This window comes from Azolla caroliniana, unplaced genomic scaffold (genome assembly GCF_043228905.1).
Source record: "Azolla caroliniana isolate FFs.n. ecotype wild unplaced genomic scaffold, voAzoCaro1.0.p SCAF_1, whole genome shotgun sequence".
NCBI lineage: Eukaryota > Viridiplantae > Streptophyta > Polypodiopsida > Salviniales > Salviniaceae > Azolla > Azolla caroliniana.
In genome coordinates this window covers 6,127,584-6,142,985 of record NW_028230436.1, presented here as the reverse complement: position 1 = coordinate 6,142,985, position 15,402 = coordinate 6,127,584, and the positions used below count along the sequence as shown (strand labels likewise).

At 37.1% G+C, this 15,402-nt stretch overlaps 2 protein-coding genes across 3 annotated transcripts; one reads left to right on the top strand and one right to left on the bottom strand.

Annotated features, from left to right (window-relative positions):
• Positions 1 to 12,218, top strand: EMB1441 (zinc knuckle (CCHC-type) family protein). 2 transcript variants are annotated; one of them, XM_087321715.1, is made up of 14 exons: positions 1 to 189; positions 917 to 1,029; positions 2,911 to 3,007; positions 3,501 to 3,625; positions 3,940 to 4,468; positions 4,573 to 4,758; positions 5,297 to 5,590; positions 6,007 to 6,159; positions 7,143 to 7,297; positions 8,715 to 8,820; positions 8,907 to 9,797; positions 9,884 to 9,962; positions 11,099 to 11,395; positions 11,696 to 12,218. In XM_087321715.1, the coding sequence occupies exons 1-14, from the start codon at positions 85 to 87 to the stop codon at positions 11,887 to 11,889; spliced, it is 3,324 nt and encodes a 1,107-aa protein (XP_087177841.1). In that variant the 5' UTR covers positions 1 to 84; the 3' UTR covers positions 11,890 to 12,218. The 2 variants fall into 2 exon arrangements, with proteins under 2 accessions (XP_087177841.1, XP_087177850.1); XM_087321724.1 differs by lacking the exons at positions 1 to 189; positions 2,911 to 3,007.
• A 601-nt stretch (positions 12,219 to 12,819) lies between these two features.
• LOC147868632 (inorganic pyrophosphatase 2-like) lies at positions 12,820 to 15,035 on the bottom strand. The gene is made up of 3 exons (XM_087321735.1): positions 14,919 to 15,035; positions 14,683 to 14,753; positions 12,820 to 14,062 (listed from the first exon to the last, which is right to left on the bottom strand). The coding sequence occupies exons 1-3, from the start codon at positions 14,961 to 14,963 to the stop codon at positions 13,183 to 13,185; spliced, it is 996 nt and encodes a 331-aa protein (XP_087177861.1). The 5' UTR covers positions 14,964 to 15,035; the 3' UTR covers positions 12,820 to 13,182.
• Between the last annotated feature and the right edge of the window lie 367 nt (positions 15,036 to 15,402).

Genomic DNA, 15,402 nt, shown 5'->3' with positions numbered 1-15,402 from the left:
GAAGAAGAAGACGAAGAAGAAGAAATAACAACACTAAGAAGGAGGAGGAAAGGAAGAAAGGAGCGAGGAGACGAAAGAGCGACGATGGTGAAGCTTCGTATGAACACCGCAGATGTCGCAGCAGAAGTGAAATGCCTGAGGTCGCTCATCGGAATGCACTGCTCGAATATCTACGATCTCTCCCCCAAGGTTTTTATATATTCTGTTTAAGTTGCGACTCATCATGGGGAAAAGAAAAATCTAATCATGATTCTTTTCCCTCTTTTTGCTAAACCTTAATTTCCCTTAATTTCCCTTCCCCCCCCCTCCCCCTCATTCCTTTCTCCCTCTGGCTTTCTCGTCGTTTCATGACGATGCTATTTACCAGTTTGAAACTTACTTCATTAAACAAAATTTGGCTTTTAAAATTTATTTCATTTGTTTTTTCCTGTCCGCAAAATTAATCATTTTCTCCTTTCGGTATGTTACTGTTCTATTGCGTATACGAATTTGTAAATAGTTTATTCAACAGTTTTTAATTATCTGTGTGGATATCCTTCATTTTCTATCTGATAAACCCTCTTCACTCCACTCAGTTCTATGGTACGTACTAGTTTTGTACACATTCCTTCAACAATTTCTGATTTTCAACGGGATTCTCTAGAATTAGAAATTGTGCAAAAGAACAAGGGAATATATACATTTGTGATTTCAAAAAAGTGTAGCTTGCTTCTAACTATAGAATTAGAAAGATTCAATACTAATTTATATATACATGAACTTCAATCGGAGATTGTGTTGTTTTGATAGAGCAATAGCATGCATGTTCAGAATTTCTGAATCATTCAGCTTGAGACTGTGCAAGTGAACACAGAGATTTTTGTAACTGTAGCGTGCTTTTCACATTTGTTTTCCTGGTATTGTGCATTTGATACAGACATATGTCTTCAAGCTGGCAAAGAGCAGTGGGGTTACGGAATCAGGAGAGAGTGAAAAAGTTCTATTGTTGATTGAGAGCGGGATAAGATTGCATAAAACAGAATTTTCAAGGTTTGTCTTTATCACTCTGAGTGAGATTTGCTTCTACAATTTTTTCAGCATGTCATCAGTTATTCAGTATGCATTTCTCGTTCTCAAAGAATGGCAAAAATTATTGCTGGGCACATTCTTTCTAGTTAGTGAGTGATTTACCTTGAAGCAGAGTGACCACTATTTGCGCTAGCTAGAACAATAAACAAGAGATTAGATTCTAAAGCACAATGTGAAAACATCCCCTTTATGCAACATAATGTAATGCATAATTAACATCCTAGGCAAGAAACACTTTGTTGCCTATAGATTTACAAACTTACCTTATCAAATTTCATCAACATGATGATGTAGTAATAAAACTTGTAATTTATAACTTTAAAGCAGTGGGTTCAAATTTCCAGGAATAGGTTCCCATTATAAAAGCTCTTCAGATTGTTAGTTTGAGCTTGCGTATGCTAATAGTTTGGTTCAATGTTATGGCTTAACAAAATACTTTCTGCAACCCAAGGGTTGGGGACCACACTAACCATAAAACGAAAAACATGAAATAATGCCAACCACAATGCTAAAATAATCTTCCAAATTAATTTCTGAATGTAGAAATTGACATCCAGACATTTCTCTTCAGAGTCAATATGATTACATGCATATACAGAGTGCCTGCCAAACTTGATGGAGTGAGACAATAACTTTAGCTATAGAACAATTTCCTGAAGAAACGGAGAGTTAATGTTTATAAATCCAATGATCTTATCTCTTTATTTCTCCAATGGCCAATCAAACAGTCACAAAGTCATTATACAAGTACAACTTCTTTGCGTGGACAATTCTATATTTACATTACTATTTATGCATAAATAAGGTTGATTGAAGTTGGATCATATGAATCTCTTCTATATAATAACACAATCCATTATGTGTGCCCCTTCACTCAATCTCTCATGCTCAAGAGGTAGTTGAAATTTATCGAAGAGAAAGAGAATAACATTGAAGAGAATTCTGAATTTAATATTACAAGAACACTTCGTGTGGGGTTCTGTCCTTCCAACTACCCTTATGCTTAGATGTATGTAATAATCTTGTGCTCATTCTCACTCCCGCTCATGTTCAGAATATCAGTCTTGATCTTGAGTTTTGAGTTCTCCACCTTTAACGATTTTCTTGCTTCTCTCTCTATAGAATCATAGTATGAATTTTGTGATTATTTCTCGAGATGATAATATCAATCCAAATTTGGTGCTTTTTTGTCTATTTTCAGCTCGTCATGCATTTTCTCTATCCGTGGGACATGTGCCACCTCATAATGATATCTGTAACAAATAGGAACACTCGTAGCTCCAAGTATCTGAACCCTTTAGGATTAGTAAAGCTAACATTTTGGAGGCCTATATATTTGAAACTGCGTGAATTTCACCCTGAGTTGCTACCAAATTTCATTTATACCACGTGCAATAAAAAATTCAAACTGCAATTTCTCCAAGTCATCATAACACCAAAGAAAACATTTTGGAACATTCAGGCACAATGAAGTAGCATCTGTAGTAAAATATCAAACTCGATGAGCTAGCATGATACACTTATACTGGGTTGAATATCTTTCTTGTGATTCTTTATCACAATCTTTCTTATCATCCCCTTTATTATGTCCATTCTATGCTAACAGCTCATTAAGTCGTAAGCTGATATATTTCAAATTTGTATTTGCATATTTAAACAATTGTATGCTACAGTAGATGCAGATGTGCTACTGATCCTGCACATTTAAACAGTGAATTCTGTACTAAATGGTGGCTTAGGTGTATCTGTTACGATGTTTCATTGTTGGTGGCTACAGTTGGTCATTTAATGGGTCATTTTTTTGGCATCAGTCTTAAAAGCATATATATTCATTTTTATCAGAGACAAAAGCACTACCCCGTCAGGTTTTACATTGAAGCTTAGAAAGCACATACGAACAAAAAGGCTGGAAGAGGTTAGGCAGTTGGGAATGGATCGGGTATGTTATCTTTCACATCTATATTACGGTAAACCTTGAATTGTGCATTTATTTTGTATTACAGGACATGAAGTTTTGGCAGACAGAGAAATTTAATCAAACAGTGACCAAATTAAATCTTCCCTCAAATCCCTTAGAGTTTACTTCACAGTGTTTAACGCTTTCTTTGATAAGTTAGAGTAACAATAAAAACTCTACTCTTGATAAGATTAATGGCCAAATATCTGAACCTATGACAATCGTTATATAATCTATCCCGTATTTAAATTATGGATAGATTTGAAGAGTTTCAAATCAAATGACAATTTTTTGAATTTGTTTGGTGTCTTTATTGATTGCCAAAATTTTCATTTCCATGTGAATGCAGACTTAGATTTTTCATGTTCATAGAGAGGTGGGTGACTGATTGTTTGTCATAGTGGTAGGAATGATATTACTACATATGTTGGGTTCATATAATTCAGTTTTATTTTGGATTTTCTTATATATCCAGGTTGTTGACTTCCAATTTGGCATGGGTGAGCGAGCTTTCCATATCATCCTTGAACTTTATGCACAAGGAAACCTTTTGCTTACGGACAATAATTATACGGTTTTGACATTGTTACGTACACACAGGTTGTTACGAAGAGCTTTTATTTATGGCATGCATTCAAGTTCTGTGATGACCTATATAAGTTGACTTTTGTTCCAAGTTTACCATATTCTTCTTCATAAAGTTGTATTTAATGGAACAAATTTTCATAACTCCTAGTGAAAATCATTGAAATATTTGAATTTTTCTTATTTCCCTATTTTTCTTTGATCAACACCGTAAAGGGAGAAAAAGGGTTGAGTTGACTATAATTGCTCAGATGGCACTGCTAGAGACAATAATATATTGCATCTTTTCCTGTATGTTTATTTACCAAAATTACGTTGTGGGACTCTAGGGATGAGGACAAGGGGTTGTCCATGATGACTCACCATCAGTATCCTGTTGATTCATGTCGGCAGTGGGAGAGAACGTCTGTCAAGAAACTTGAACAGATTCTGTTCTCAAACATATCTGAATCTAATGTCAAGGAAAGTGATGAAAATCATACCAACTCAGATATCAACTTAGCAGATGGAGTGAGAGTGAAGGGGAAAAAGTCTTGGAAGAATGCTTCTGCCCAGAAAGACAAAGAAACGTTGAAGGATGTTCTTGCAGAGAATTTAGGGTATGGCCCTGCTCTCTCTGAGCATATAGTTTTAGACACAGGATTTCCAAAGAATATGAAAATGTTTATGAAGAATGAGAATGGAGATCTTATTCCAAATATCAAACAAGATATGATTGAGCAGATTTATTCAGCTATTTCAAAGTTTGAGGATTGGTTAGAAGATATAATTTTTGGTGAGCGGCTTCCTGAAGGGTATATATTACTTCAGAACAGTGGAGAAAAGGTTTCATCTTTTAACGAAGAGTCATCATCAAAGGTACACTAACTTGCAAAGTCTTTGTTGACATTAGCACATGGCTATCCATCATTTATGCATCAGTAACAGATCTCTTTTTCTTTCTTTTTAAAATTACTTTGCAGTTCTATGAGGAGTTCTCACCATTGATTCTCAATCAACACACGAATAGAAATTTCATTACTTTCAAAACTTTTGATGCTGCAATGGATGAATTTTTTAGTAAGGTAGAAAGTCAACGTATTGAGCAACAAAAGAAAGCTCAAGAAGATTCAGCTTTCCAGAAGCTTGAAAAGATCCGTAAAGATCAGGTGACCTTCAATTACTCCTGTCAGCTGGTTGTGCATACATGGTCAAATAATGTACTTAGAACCAATGGAACAGTTTGCTGAGAGATTGGTCGAATAATGTGCAGCACAGATTTGTTTTATGAAAATCTTTGTTTTCTTCTACGCTTTCATTGGTTCAAAATGATGTTTCCCATCTATTTTCTTCTTCTGTAAAATGTTGCAGCATTAAGATATAAATTCATGGAACCACTGACAATATTACATAGAAGGGTGCAGTATCTTTTTGTGTGTTGTCTGCATAAGAACATTCCTGCATTCTGGCTGTATGTAGTGTACCACCTCATTGCTTCTGTTTGTTTGTTTGGTTCCACTAAATTCAATTTCATTTTTGGATTATTTTGTTAGTCTCGGATGTTATAGCGCCTTTAGTTACAGTTACCAGTCTTGATGTTGAGTCTCATCGGCCTTGTTCAAGGCGCTAATATGATTTACTTTATTCTCTAATAGTGTACCACCTCATAGCTTCATGCAACATTTTTCTATTTCATAAACCTGATAGGCAAACCGGGTCGAAGCTTTGAAGAAAGAGGTGGATCATGCTGTCTCATTGGCGGAACTTATTGAATACAATTTAGAGGATGTTGATGCTGCCATCCTGGCTGTCCGTTCGGCTCTTGCTACAGGTATGAGCTGGAATGATTTATCTCGAATGGTAAAGGATGAGAGAAAGGCTGGAAATCCAATTGCTAGCATCATCCATGGTCTACAACTGGAAAAGGATCAGATTACTCTCCTCCTGTGCAACAATCTGGATGACATGGAGGAAGATGAAAAGACCCAACCTGCAACAAAGGTAGTTCATGTGATTACTGTTTAGGTAAACCCCCAAAAATATCCATGATTTTGTCTTTAGTTTTCCCCATGAATCAGTCAATTACTGAGAGAGAGAGAGAGAGAGAGCAGATGCATTGACATATAATTACAGAAATGGCGCAGATAATTGAGAAAAAGGGGATGAATTGATCATTCATTTGCTCACATAGCACATACAATTGCTTGAGAAGGGGGTGATGCAAATAACAGGAAATGGGTGGGCTTTTTGGAAATAACCTAAAAAGCCTGATATTTCAGAGTTTTTTCTGTTTATATACTACTTATGTAATACCGTATCATGTGCATTAAAGTTTCTAACTGTGACAAATTCATGTAATTCCACTGATACATGAGATCTATCTGTGGAAAGTTCTTGATAAGTGAAGTAACCTTCAGGTGGAAGTACAATTATCTCTTTCAGCTCATGCAAATGCTCGACGATGGTTTGACTTAAAAAAGAAACAGACTGCAAAGCAAGAGAAGACTGTTGCTGCACATGAAAAGGCCTTCAAAGCAGCAGAGAGAAAAACACAGCAACAACTAGCACAGGTGATTTTCTAAATTGAAAAACATTAGATTAATTAATCAGACGGTTGCTATGCATCCTGGTTCTTGCTTAAACGTAGTACATTTGTTTCTTTTTATCCTGGTTGTAAACCATGTTTTTAATAGTTATAGATGTAAGCAGACAACATTAAGCCTTGAAAATAATGTGGCCATTGGAGAAATGAACACTGTCATTATGCAGCTGATGACACAATCACGGATGCAATTGATAGTAGAAGCCCCAGAAAGATTGATTGAAATCAGCAAGAGACAATTAGCTTAGCTGCTACTGATGTTAAAACTCTACCAAAAATGTATTAACATCTCTACAAGACAATAATGGTCAATGAGACCTACCAAAGATTTCTCAAATGCGAGCAACAAAGAAAACTATCCTTCTTCTCTAGCTTCCTCAACAAACAACTTGAATACGGCTAATCATTAGAAATGGGCACCAACATGTTTGGCGACTGACTTATGGAACTGAAGTTGCTGTACCCTCAAAATTTCCATCATGGGGTGATCCATTTTGGATATCTTTGTAGGATACAAATTAGCAACAGCAATAATACCCTTTGTTCCCTTTAGGATACCCCAATAATGAAGGACAGCAACGACATATAGACCTTTCTTTTAATCAGTTGAGGTTTTTGCTGATTCAGACATCTCATCCCACAAGTGAGGATATACTAATATTGGGATCACTCATGCGTAAGCCATTGAGATACGTTCCAAGTGATAGGCTATAATAGATCATAGAGAGCAGCTCGTTTGAGAATGATTTGATTGATTGGAAACTCCATTTCGATACTAATGAGCGTATCAGAATTACTTGAATGAGGATGGCCAATGCCCTTTACTGATGGTAAGATGTTATATTGAAAAGCAGCCTGTGGGTATTGACTAGACAAAAATATTTTAAATATTAGGTTTTAATCATCTCAAATATTAATTATTAACCAGTTTTCGTAGCATATGACTTGCAGGAAAAGGTTGTTGCTGCAATCTCACATATTCGGAAGGTTCATTGGTTTGAGAAGTTCAACTGGTTTATCAGTAGTGAAAATTATTTGATTCTTAGTGGACGTGATGCTCAACAGAATGAGCTCCTCGTGAAACGATATTTGAAGAAAGGAGACTTGTAAGTGATTGAACTCGTAGTATGTACACAAATTCAATTGATTCTTAATGGCCATGATTCTCAACAGAAATGAGCTTCTAGTGAAACATTATTTGAAGAAAGAGACCGCAAGTAATTGAACTCACGGTATTAAAATACTTTGTCTCCATGATATTCATACTGATTGACATTTCTCTTTTCTTTCTACACTTCCCAAGACTTATCTACTCACAGCTTTTGGTATTCATTCTTTAGAAAGATGACCTTTGAAATTGTTTGAATCTACTGAGACCAAAAAAGAATGTAATGAGAATTCTCTACCCAATCATCTCTCCTTTGGTTTTAATTGCCAGTGTTAATGCTGGGTATGAAGCTGAGTTTATTCTTTTTTCAAGTCAAACTTGAACTTCAATTCCTGTCCCTAAATTTATTTCCTGAGGCCACTTTTTTGCAAAGTTTAGCAATTATATATCCACAAGATTAATTTATCGACCCTGTAAATGGGGGTCACCACTTGCCTAGAAAAATCTGTTATGGAGCATGCCCGAGTAGCCAGTCAAGGTGAATCCCTAAAATGCAAATGCGAGCAAGGCCACTGATTGTTGACTTGGTAAGCCGCCATCTCACAAACTAGTTTATCAGATGCGAGCCCTCTTTGGGCAAATTCCTCCCCAGCTGTTGTCACCAGAGGCAGCAGTGGAGAATCTTCCACAATATGTGAAACCCGACATAGCAAGTCTTTGCAGAGACCTGCGTTTTTGGTATAAAAAACCTGTGCCTTGTCAACATGACCTCATCCGTGAGAAGATATCCCTTGTACCAAAGTTATGGGACCATTTAGTTGCATTTCTTGGAATCAGGATAAATCGATGGATAGAAATTCTCATGTTCCAAGCTGATTGTCGGAGCATTTATAAACGAACTTCACATTTAGAACTACAACCCAAGAATTACCCATCTCAAAGAGGTTTATGGAAGGTGTTGGGCAAGTAGCAATGTGCGCGATCTGCCGCATTGGGATCAGTCCAGACTGCAGGCCACACTATCTCATCTCATAGATAGATATATAGATAGATTCATGGGGGGGCTGTGATGGTTAGATAATCAATTGAGATTGTCGGCCAAAATGGAGTATAACATGGTGAAGCTTATAACCTCTTTTGTGCATGTACATTTGTAATAAATTGTTTTCTGGATCTTAAGAATTGGTTTAGCATGCAGATATTTGTAGGAATAATGATCTTCTTCACAGTATTTCAAAAATAGCTTGGTAAATCTGCCACATAATGAATCTGGAAATAAGTGTAATGGCTATTCACTGTTTTAACTAGTATATCCACTGGCTAGCTTGGTCATATTATATTTCACCATCTGATGGCAAATATTCTACTTCTAAGTGTTTTCATCTGTACTCTGAAAATTTTGTTGATCTTTTCAGATATGTACATGCAGATTTGCATGGTGCTTCTAGCACAATTATTAAAAATCATGATCCAAACACTGTTGTACCACCACTGACATTAAATCAGGCTGGTTGCTTCACAGTAAGTCCACTTTATAATTCATGTCACTGGTTGCAAGCATGTACATATTAACAAAGGAGAATTATGCTTTATATTTCATGTGCTAGGTATGTCGCAGTCAGGCATGGGATTCAAAAATCATTACCAGTGCTTGGTGGGTATATGCTCATCAAGTGAGTAAAACTGCGCCCACTGGGGAATATTTGACAGTCGGAAGTTTTATGATCCGTGGGAAGAAAAACTTCTTGCCACCACATCCCCTAGTAATGGGGTTTGGTCTCCTCTTCAGACTTGAAGAAAGTTCTGTAGCTGCACATTTACATGAGAGAAAGGTAGGTCAGGAGCTTGAGGAATATAGGGAAGTTCATGATGAGATTGAAGTGGATAAGGATGAGAACTGTGGCATTCGTGAAACTGTGGAAATTCCACAAGGGATTGACTCAGTTTCTGTCAAAGAGCCCAATAGTGACCAAGAACTTGATGTGGCAGATGAAACCAGGGCAAACGCCGAAGAGCCTGCGAAAAATATTGCTTTTGAAGATCTCATGGACAAAGCACTTCAACTCTCCTCACGTGTCTATACTGAAATTCCTAATGAGAAGTATGGCCTAGACGCTTATCCAAATGCGTCCTCAACAAAGTTGACACCAAGTTATGCTGTCATGGATGAAGATGAGAATGCTGGATCTGAATCTGCTAATGGAATGCCGAGGCAACGCCCATATTTATCAAAAGCAGAAAGGAGGAAGGCAAAGAAAGGGGTTCTAGGTGTTGATGACGTTAACAGCATTAATAAACCAGTTTTGGAAGCAATTGATACAGATAGGCAGAATGGTGATACTAAAGGAGAGATGAGTTATGGTGGAGATGATTTGAAACCTGGAAGTGTTGCAGTTGGAAAAATTGCTCGAGGTCGTAAAGGTAAACTAAAGAAGATCAAAGAGAAATATGCTGAACAAGATGAAGAGGAGCGAGAGCTTCGCATGTTACTTCTTGCTGTGAGTATATATGAACATCATGACATTTTTTTTTCTAACAAACAAATTATTCTTCATTCATGATGATTTTTAATTTTTATCTGCAGTCATCTGGTCGACAAGAACCTGACATGACCAGCAAGAAGGCTTCCAAAAAACAAGATGAACCAAAAAGAGAGGTTTTGGGTGAGTCTGAATGTTAAACAAGCCTTTGACAGTTGGAGGAAAATAGTGATGTTTTGTTTGATGCTTGTAATGTAGTGAGGACCATGGTCATTTTGCTTCATCTAGCATTTCATGAAGACTGTAGAAAGACAGATCAGAATATGCGTACACCATGTCTTAGGTAGTTTATTGAATGCATGTGTATTGTTAGGGAAGCAGTTATTTTTTCTTCTATGTGTTGGACCTAGTATAGTTGAGATCAAATATTTTTGATAGGGAAACAACTTATCTCCGTGGCATAGTTGAGATCAAAATATGGATTGTGGGTTATTTCAGGGCATTTGGGAGATTTATGCTGGAGCCTTAATATATCAGGGTATTGTGGGATGAATAGGGTACAATCTATAATTTCCAGTTTCAAATCTACATATAACTGACTTACTAACTGTTCCACACCATGAGATGCAGCTGGTAAAACTCATATTAGTTCATGTATCTTGTCTAGTGACCATCTTAATGCTAACATCTGGCCATCTCATGAGACATCTCATCTATTTTGAAAGAGAGAGAGCATGGCTAGTCATGACTATAAGAGACAGAGGCGCGTGAAAAGTAGCAGACTCTCAAATGATATTGGGGTATGTGATTTGTGGGAGGACCAACAAAGTTGGACAATCTCAATGCAAACTGTACTTGATTCATCTAGTAGTTAAATGGTATTTAACATGGCTCAATTAAGGACCCATTCACCACATTTGATGTAGGATTCTTTAAATAGCGACACCATTAGGTGGAGATTATTTTTGTTCTTACTCCAGTTTTAATAGCTGGATTTATTTGGTCTTTATGCAAATGGTAGGTTTTTCTTATGCAATACTATCTCTGCAAAGACATTTCTGAGAATGAACTTGCTTCAATCTGTGGTATCAATTTTTCGTCTAACAATTGTCTTTGCCCAATCTGGGGTAACTGTTTCCCGTATAGCTTCAATTTGTATGCTATTTGGAGTACCCAAGATTGCATGGCCATACATAAACAGGCATAGTTTCTTGGACTAAAACAAATCCAAATATTTTGAAACATTTATATTTCTATGATTATTTATCAAGAACTTGTTTTGATTCATTTTTTTTATATCTGAACTGTTTTATGTGCAGAGGTACTGGATCAGTCAAAAATATGTTACAAATGTAAAAAGACTGGACATGTTGCAAAAGACTGCCCTCTCTCTTTGACTGACCATTCAGAAAAGCATGAGATAATTTTGGAAGATGGTGAACATGAATTGGCAGATGATGAAAAAGAAAAGCTCTCAGAACTAGACATGCTGACAGGGAAACCATTCACAGAGGATATTTTGCTTTATGCCATCCCTATATGTGGACCTTACAATGCCTTGCAATCTTTCAAATATCGGGTGAAATTAACCCCAGGGAATGCAAAACGAGGAAAAGGTAAATTTATCATGAACATATATACCTGGAAGAACCTCAGTGCTTAAACAGAAGGGAAAACCCATGGAATATTCATTTTTTTCTCTTCATTTCTCTTATGACTTACTTTTTCAGCTTTTCCTTATTTTACTCGAGGGTATTTGTGGAAAATATGGCACTTTGCAAAATGAACAGAAACATGGATTTGGGTTTTATAATGTTATGTGTCTATGCTATTCTAGCATTGTTCATATTTAGTACTATTCACATATTTTTTATATGCTTTTGACTCTGAAGTTTTGTATTTGGTTATGCATATAGCTGCAAAGACTGCGATGAATGTGTTTTCCCACATGTCGGAAGCAAGCACAAGAGAGAAGGAGCTCATGAAAGCAATGACTGATCCAGAGTTGGTGGCAGCCATTATAGGCAATTGCAAGGTAACCGCACCAGGTCTTACTCAACTAACACACCGGCAAAAAAAAGGGAAGAAAAATTCATCGAGTCAAGATTGAAGTTGGAAAATACTTCATACCGATATGACAAATTTTGATAGGTGGGACCAAATTAGGATATCAAAATTTATGTATGAGTTGGTTGCTGTACATTTCATCCTACAGCTAGGAGACTTGAGTGTACAGAGTGGATCTAATTAGCAAATCGTAAAATGGAACCATGTATTGGGTTATACATAGTGATGTTGATCACAAGTTCACTCCTAGGAATGTATGAAGTGACATTCCAGCTAATGAAAACAATCGACTCCATGAATGTGATATAGTATCTGTAAAACACCAGCAATCAACTCCATGAACATGATAAATATAACACTGATTCTTTGCTTTGTGGATTGTTTATAGAAGTAAACATGTTGAGGATCTAACAAGTATATAGGTGGATTGTACTTAGTTTGTCATGTGCGTATTTATACAACTCTTTAACATATTTGTGCTGATATCTATGTAAACATCAGTGATCAACTCCATGAATGTGATGGCATATGTATGCTAAAAACCTGCATGAGAACAATGAAGTTTGGAGGCGAATCAACGAGTAGGCAAGTATTGGGTGAGTATGAGACGTGATGTCTCAAATATGCTAGCAATCTGCATGAGAAACAAAGAATGCAGTAGTGACACTATAATTACATGCTTTCATTACATACCTTGATAGTCACATTCATTTCATTACATATGATCCAACATGCTTTTGAAATATGAAGAAAATAAGAATGCAGAGATTAATGTATTATCAAGTTTTTATGTAGGTTATTATTCACTATCATACATATCTCTCGGTGGTGACAAAGCTTCAGGCTTTGAACATTTTAATGAAGAAAGATGTTGTAAAGTATTATCGGGTCCTTATGTAGAGTATTATCAATATTATAATACATAGCCCCCTTGCCTTAAGTCTTTGCAACAGCAAAGTTTTCGCACGTTCGGTCATAGAAAGTAGGGATTTTTATGTTTTCAGGCATTTAAACTGCATTCAGGTATTGTTGGGTTCATACAAAATACCATTGCTTTAGGCTTTGCATCACCAAAGCTTTAACAGATTCACATGTTCATGAAGAGGCATTAAACTCTATAATGTATCTTGCTTTGTACTGCTAAAGCCTTGAAAAACTTTGGTCATGACATGCACTTATTCATTCAGGTGTAGCTAAATTTTTTTGGGATAATTGAAGTCACTACTAAACAAGCATCTCAATAAGCAATGCTAGCATCAAAATCCTTTTCTGTAACTGTGAATCGAATCCTGAGGCATTGTCCTCCGTCGACTAAAAGCTTGGGTCTTAATAATGTTCACAATGCTAATATGTTATGATGAAGGGCAAGAGATAAAGAGGTCCAAGGCTGAACCTGGGCTGCAACAATGGGAGCATTATGGTACAATAGTTTATCTAACGGGTAGCCTTTACGGGGTAAAGCGACATCATGGGCACGTAAGCGTAAGGATGGGCAATAGTCTCCACTTCCATCACCAACATACACAACCTTCGACCTCACATTATCAGCATGACTAAATGCATGATTTAATCTCAAACTGAGAATGGCATCTAAAACAGCACCCTTGCAAAGATTAGGAGGACAGTGAGGGCAAGAATGAGGCGGCATCATCATCGTGACGGGAAAATTCTCATTATAAGAATTATTGTTAGCTGAGACTGATGGCCTGGCATAATTAGCATTAGCAAGAGCCGTGTATTGTAACTGACCCTTGTTATCAATCCAGGCAGGGTTACTGTGGACGCCAGTGAAGATACCTCTGATACCATGATGCTGGAGCACTGTGTCAATAAAGAAGGTATTTGCATCGCTGAGTATGCGCAACTCACAGCCACGCTCATGTGCCAATTTTAGGGTTGGCACAATGTTTGGGTGTAGAGGGATATTCCATAGAGCATATTGGATTGCTGTTATAGAGGTGCCTGTAGAATGTGATAGACCTAACACATAGTTCATTGCATCATGCCATGCCATCCCATCATCACGAAGGTCCTTGAAGAGATTGGCATAGCCTAGTTGTTCTGCAACCCATTCACTACTATCTCTCTCAGTGATGGTCTCATCAAAGTCTAGTATGCACATGACACGTTCGTTGGGTGGCTTTGCTGACCTTTCAGTTGTCATACTAATTATGATGGTCTGCAAACTGCGAGCACTTCTTGCCATCAATTGTGATCTGTAGCAATGATGATCATCAGTAAATTTCTTGGTCTAGCATCACTTTAATACAAAATTAGACCCATTACTCAACACTTGAATGCATGACTGCAAGGTTGCAAAGCACAACATTTACCACTGCACAATCTTGTTTACATATTTACATCGAGAAGTGGCACCACAAGACCCTACCTCATTACCATTTGCGATTGATAACATATTGTAAAGTAGGTCAAACTAGGGAACTGCCCATTATTGCACAATGTTCAGCTGCAGTCCATAGCACCTATTTGGCTTGTCCATGCATGAAATATTGAGATTTTTATTTATCAATGGTGTATAATTTCATATGTTTATAACCAATGTGCGAGCACTGATAGATTTGTTGAAAAACTATTCAAAGACTATTTTTGCAAGTTTTCCATGTTTATTAGCATCAATTAAAGATAAACAGCGAGTAGATAAACAAGCTTTCCACGTATTTAAATATATTAACATTTGACGCGAGAGAGTTCAGCATAGTTTATCTACATTTTATGCTTACATGCCCACATGTTTTTCACGTGATTTCCCATGTTCACAAAGACTTGCAAAGAAGCAGAGAAAATGCATGAAATTTTGGTTTTTAATAAGGTTTACCTCCTGCTTGAGAATCTCGAGGTGAAGAGAGGCAATACAGAAGAAGACGGTGTTACGAAACCATCGTCATTCTGTTGAAAGGAAAATAGAAAAGAGATGTGAGAATAAACCTGCAATGTTGATCTTCAAGAATTCGATCTAAAACATGGAGAAAGAGATGCAATAAACAACCAACACAAACACTAGAAATAGAGAGATAGCGGGGGGGAGGGGGGATGGACAGGGAGGTAATTTACCGTGTGAAGAGAATAAGAAGGAGAGCAGAACAATGGAAACTCCATCTTCTTCTTCTTCTTCTTCTTCTTCTTCTTCTTCTTCACACAAGTTCTTCTGCTCTGTTCTGTTGTTTCTTAGGGAACATAGCAGACAGACAGAGAGGGAAACCTCCTTCCAAAAGACTACTGTTTCTCTCGGAGTCTCGCCGTATCATGAAATAACAAAACTAGCCCTCCAAACCTTTTGCCGATATTATTTTCTTTCGTTTCCTTTTTGTTTCTCGAAATGCCCTTAAGTTTTCCCTTATTTCCCAAGCATGCCCTCGACCCCCATACCTCTCTGTAAAAAGGGAAACCACGGAGACCGACACCATCCATGCCATTCCTGATGATTTCCTACATTCTGTTGGGGTTTTCGAAAACCCGTCCTTCATTTTTCCCTGGATATTTTTTACCCTCCCCCATGCTGAAAAACCGCGTTTTTGGTACCTTTCCACATGGGTTG

What these genes read in the sequence shown, in the direction of transcription:
- EMB1441 (XM_087321715.1), top strand. Translation starts at nt 85, where the DNA reads ATGGTGAAGCTTCGTATGAACACCGCAGATGTCGCAGCAGAAGTGAAA. An exon ending in CATAAAACAGAATTTTCAAG is followed by an intron (nt 1,030 to 2,910) that starts GTTTGTCTTTAT and finishes CATTTTTATCAG; the next exon opens with AGACAAAAGCACTACCCCGT. An exon ending in GAATGCAAAACGAGGAAAAG is followed by an intron (nt 11,396 to 11,695) that starts GTAAATTTATCA and finishes TTATGCATATAG; the next exon opens with CTGCAAAGACTGCGATGAAT.
- LOC147868632 (XM_087321735.1), bottom strand. Translation starts at nt 14,963, where the DNA reads ATGGAGTTTCCATTGTTCTGCTCTCCTTCTTATTCTCTTCACACG. An exon ending in CTTCTTATTCTCTTCACACG is followed by an intron (nt 14,754 to 14,918) that starts GTAAATTACCTC and finishes TCCTTTCAACAG; the next exon opens with AATGACGATGGTTTCGTAAC. An exon ending in TCGAGATTCTCAAGCAGGAG is followed by an intron (nt 14,063 to 14,682) that starts GTAAACCTTATT and finishes TCATTGCTACAG; the next exon opens with ATCACAATTGATGGCAAGAA.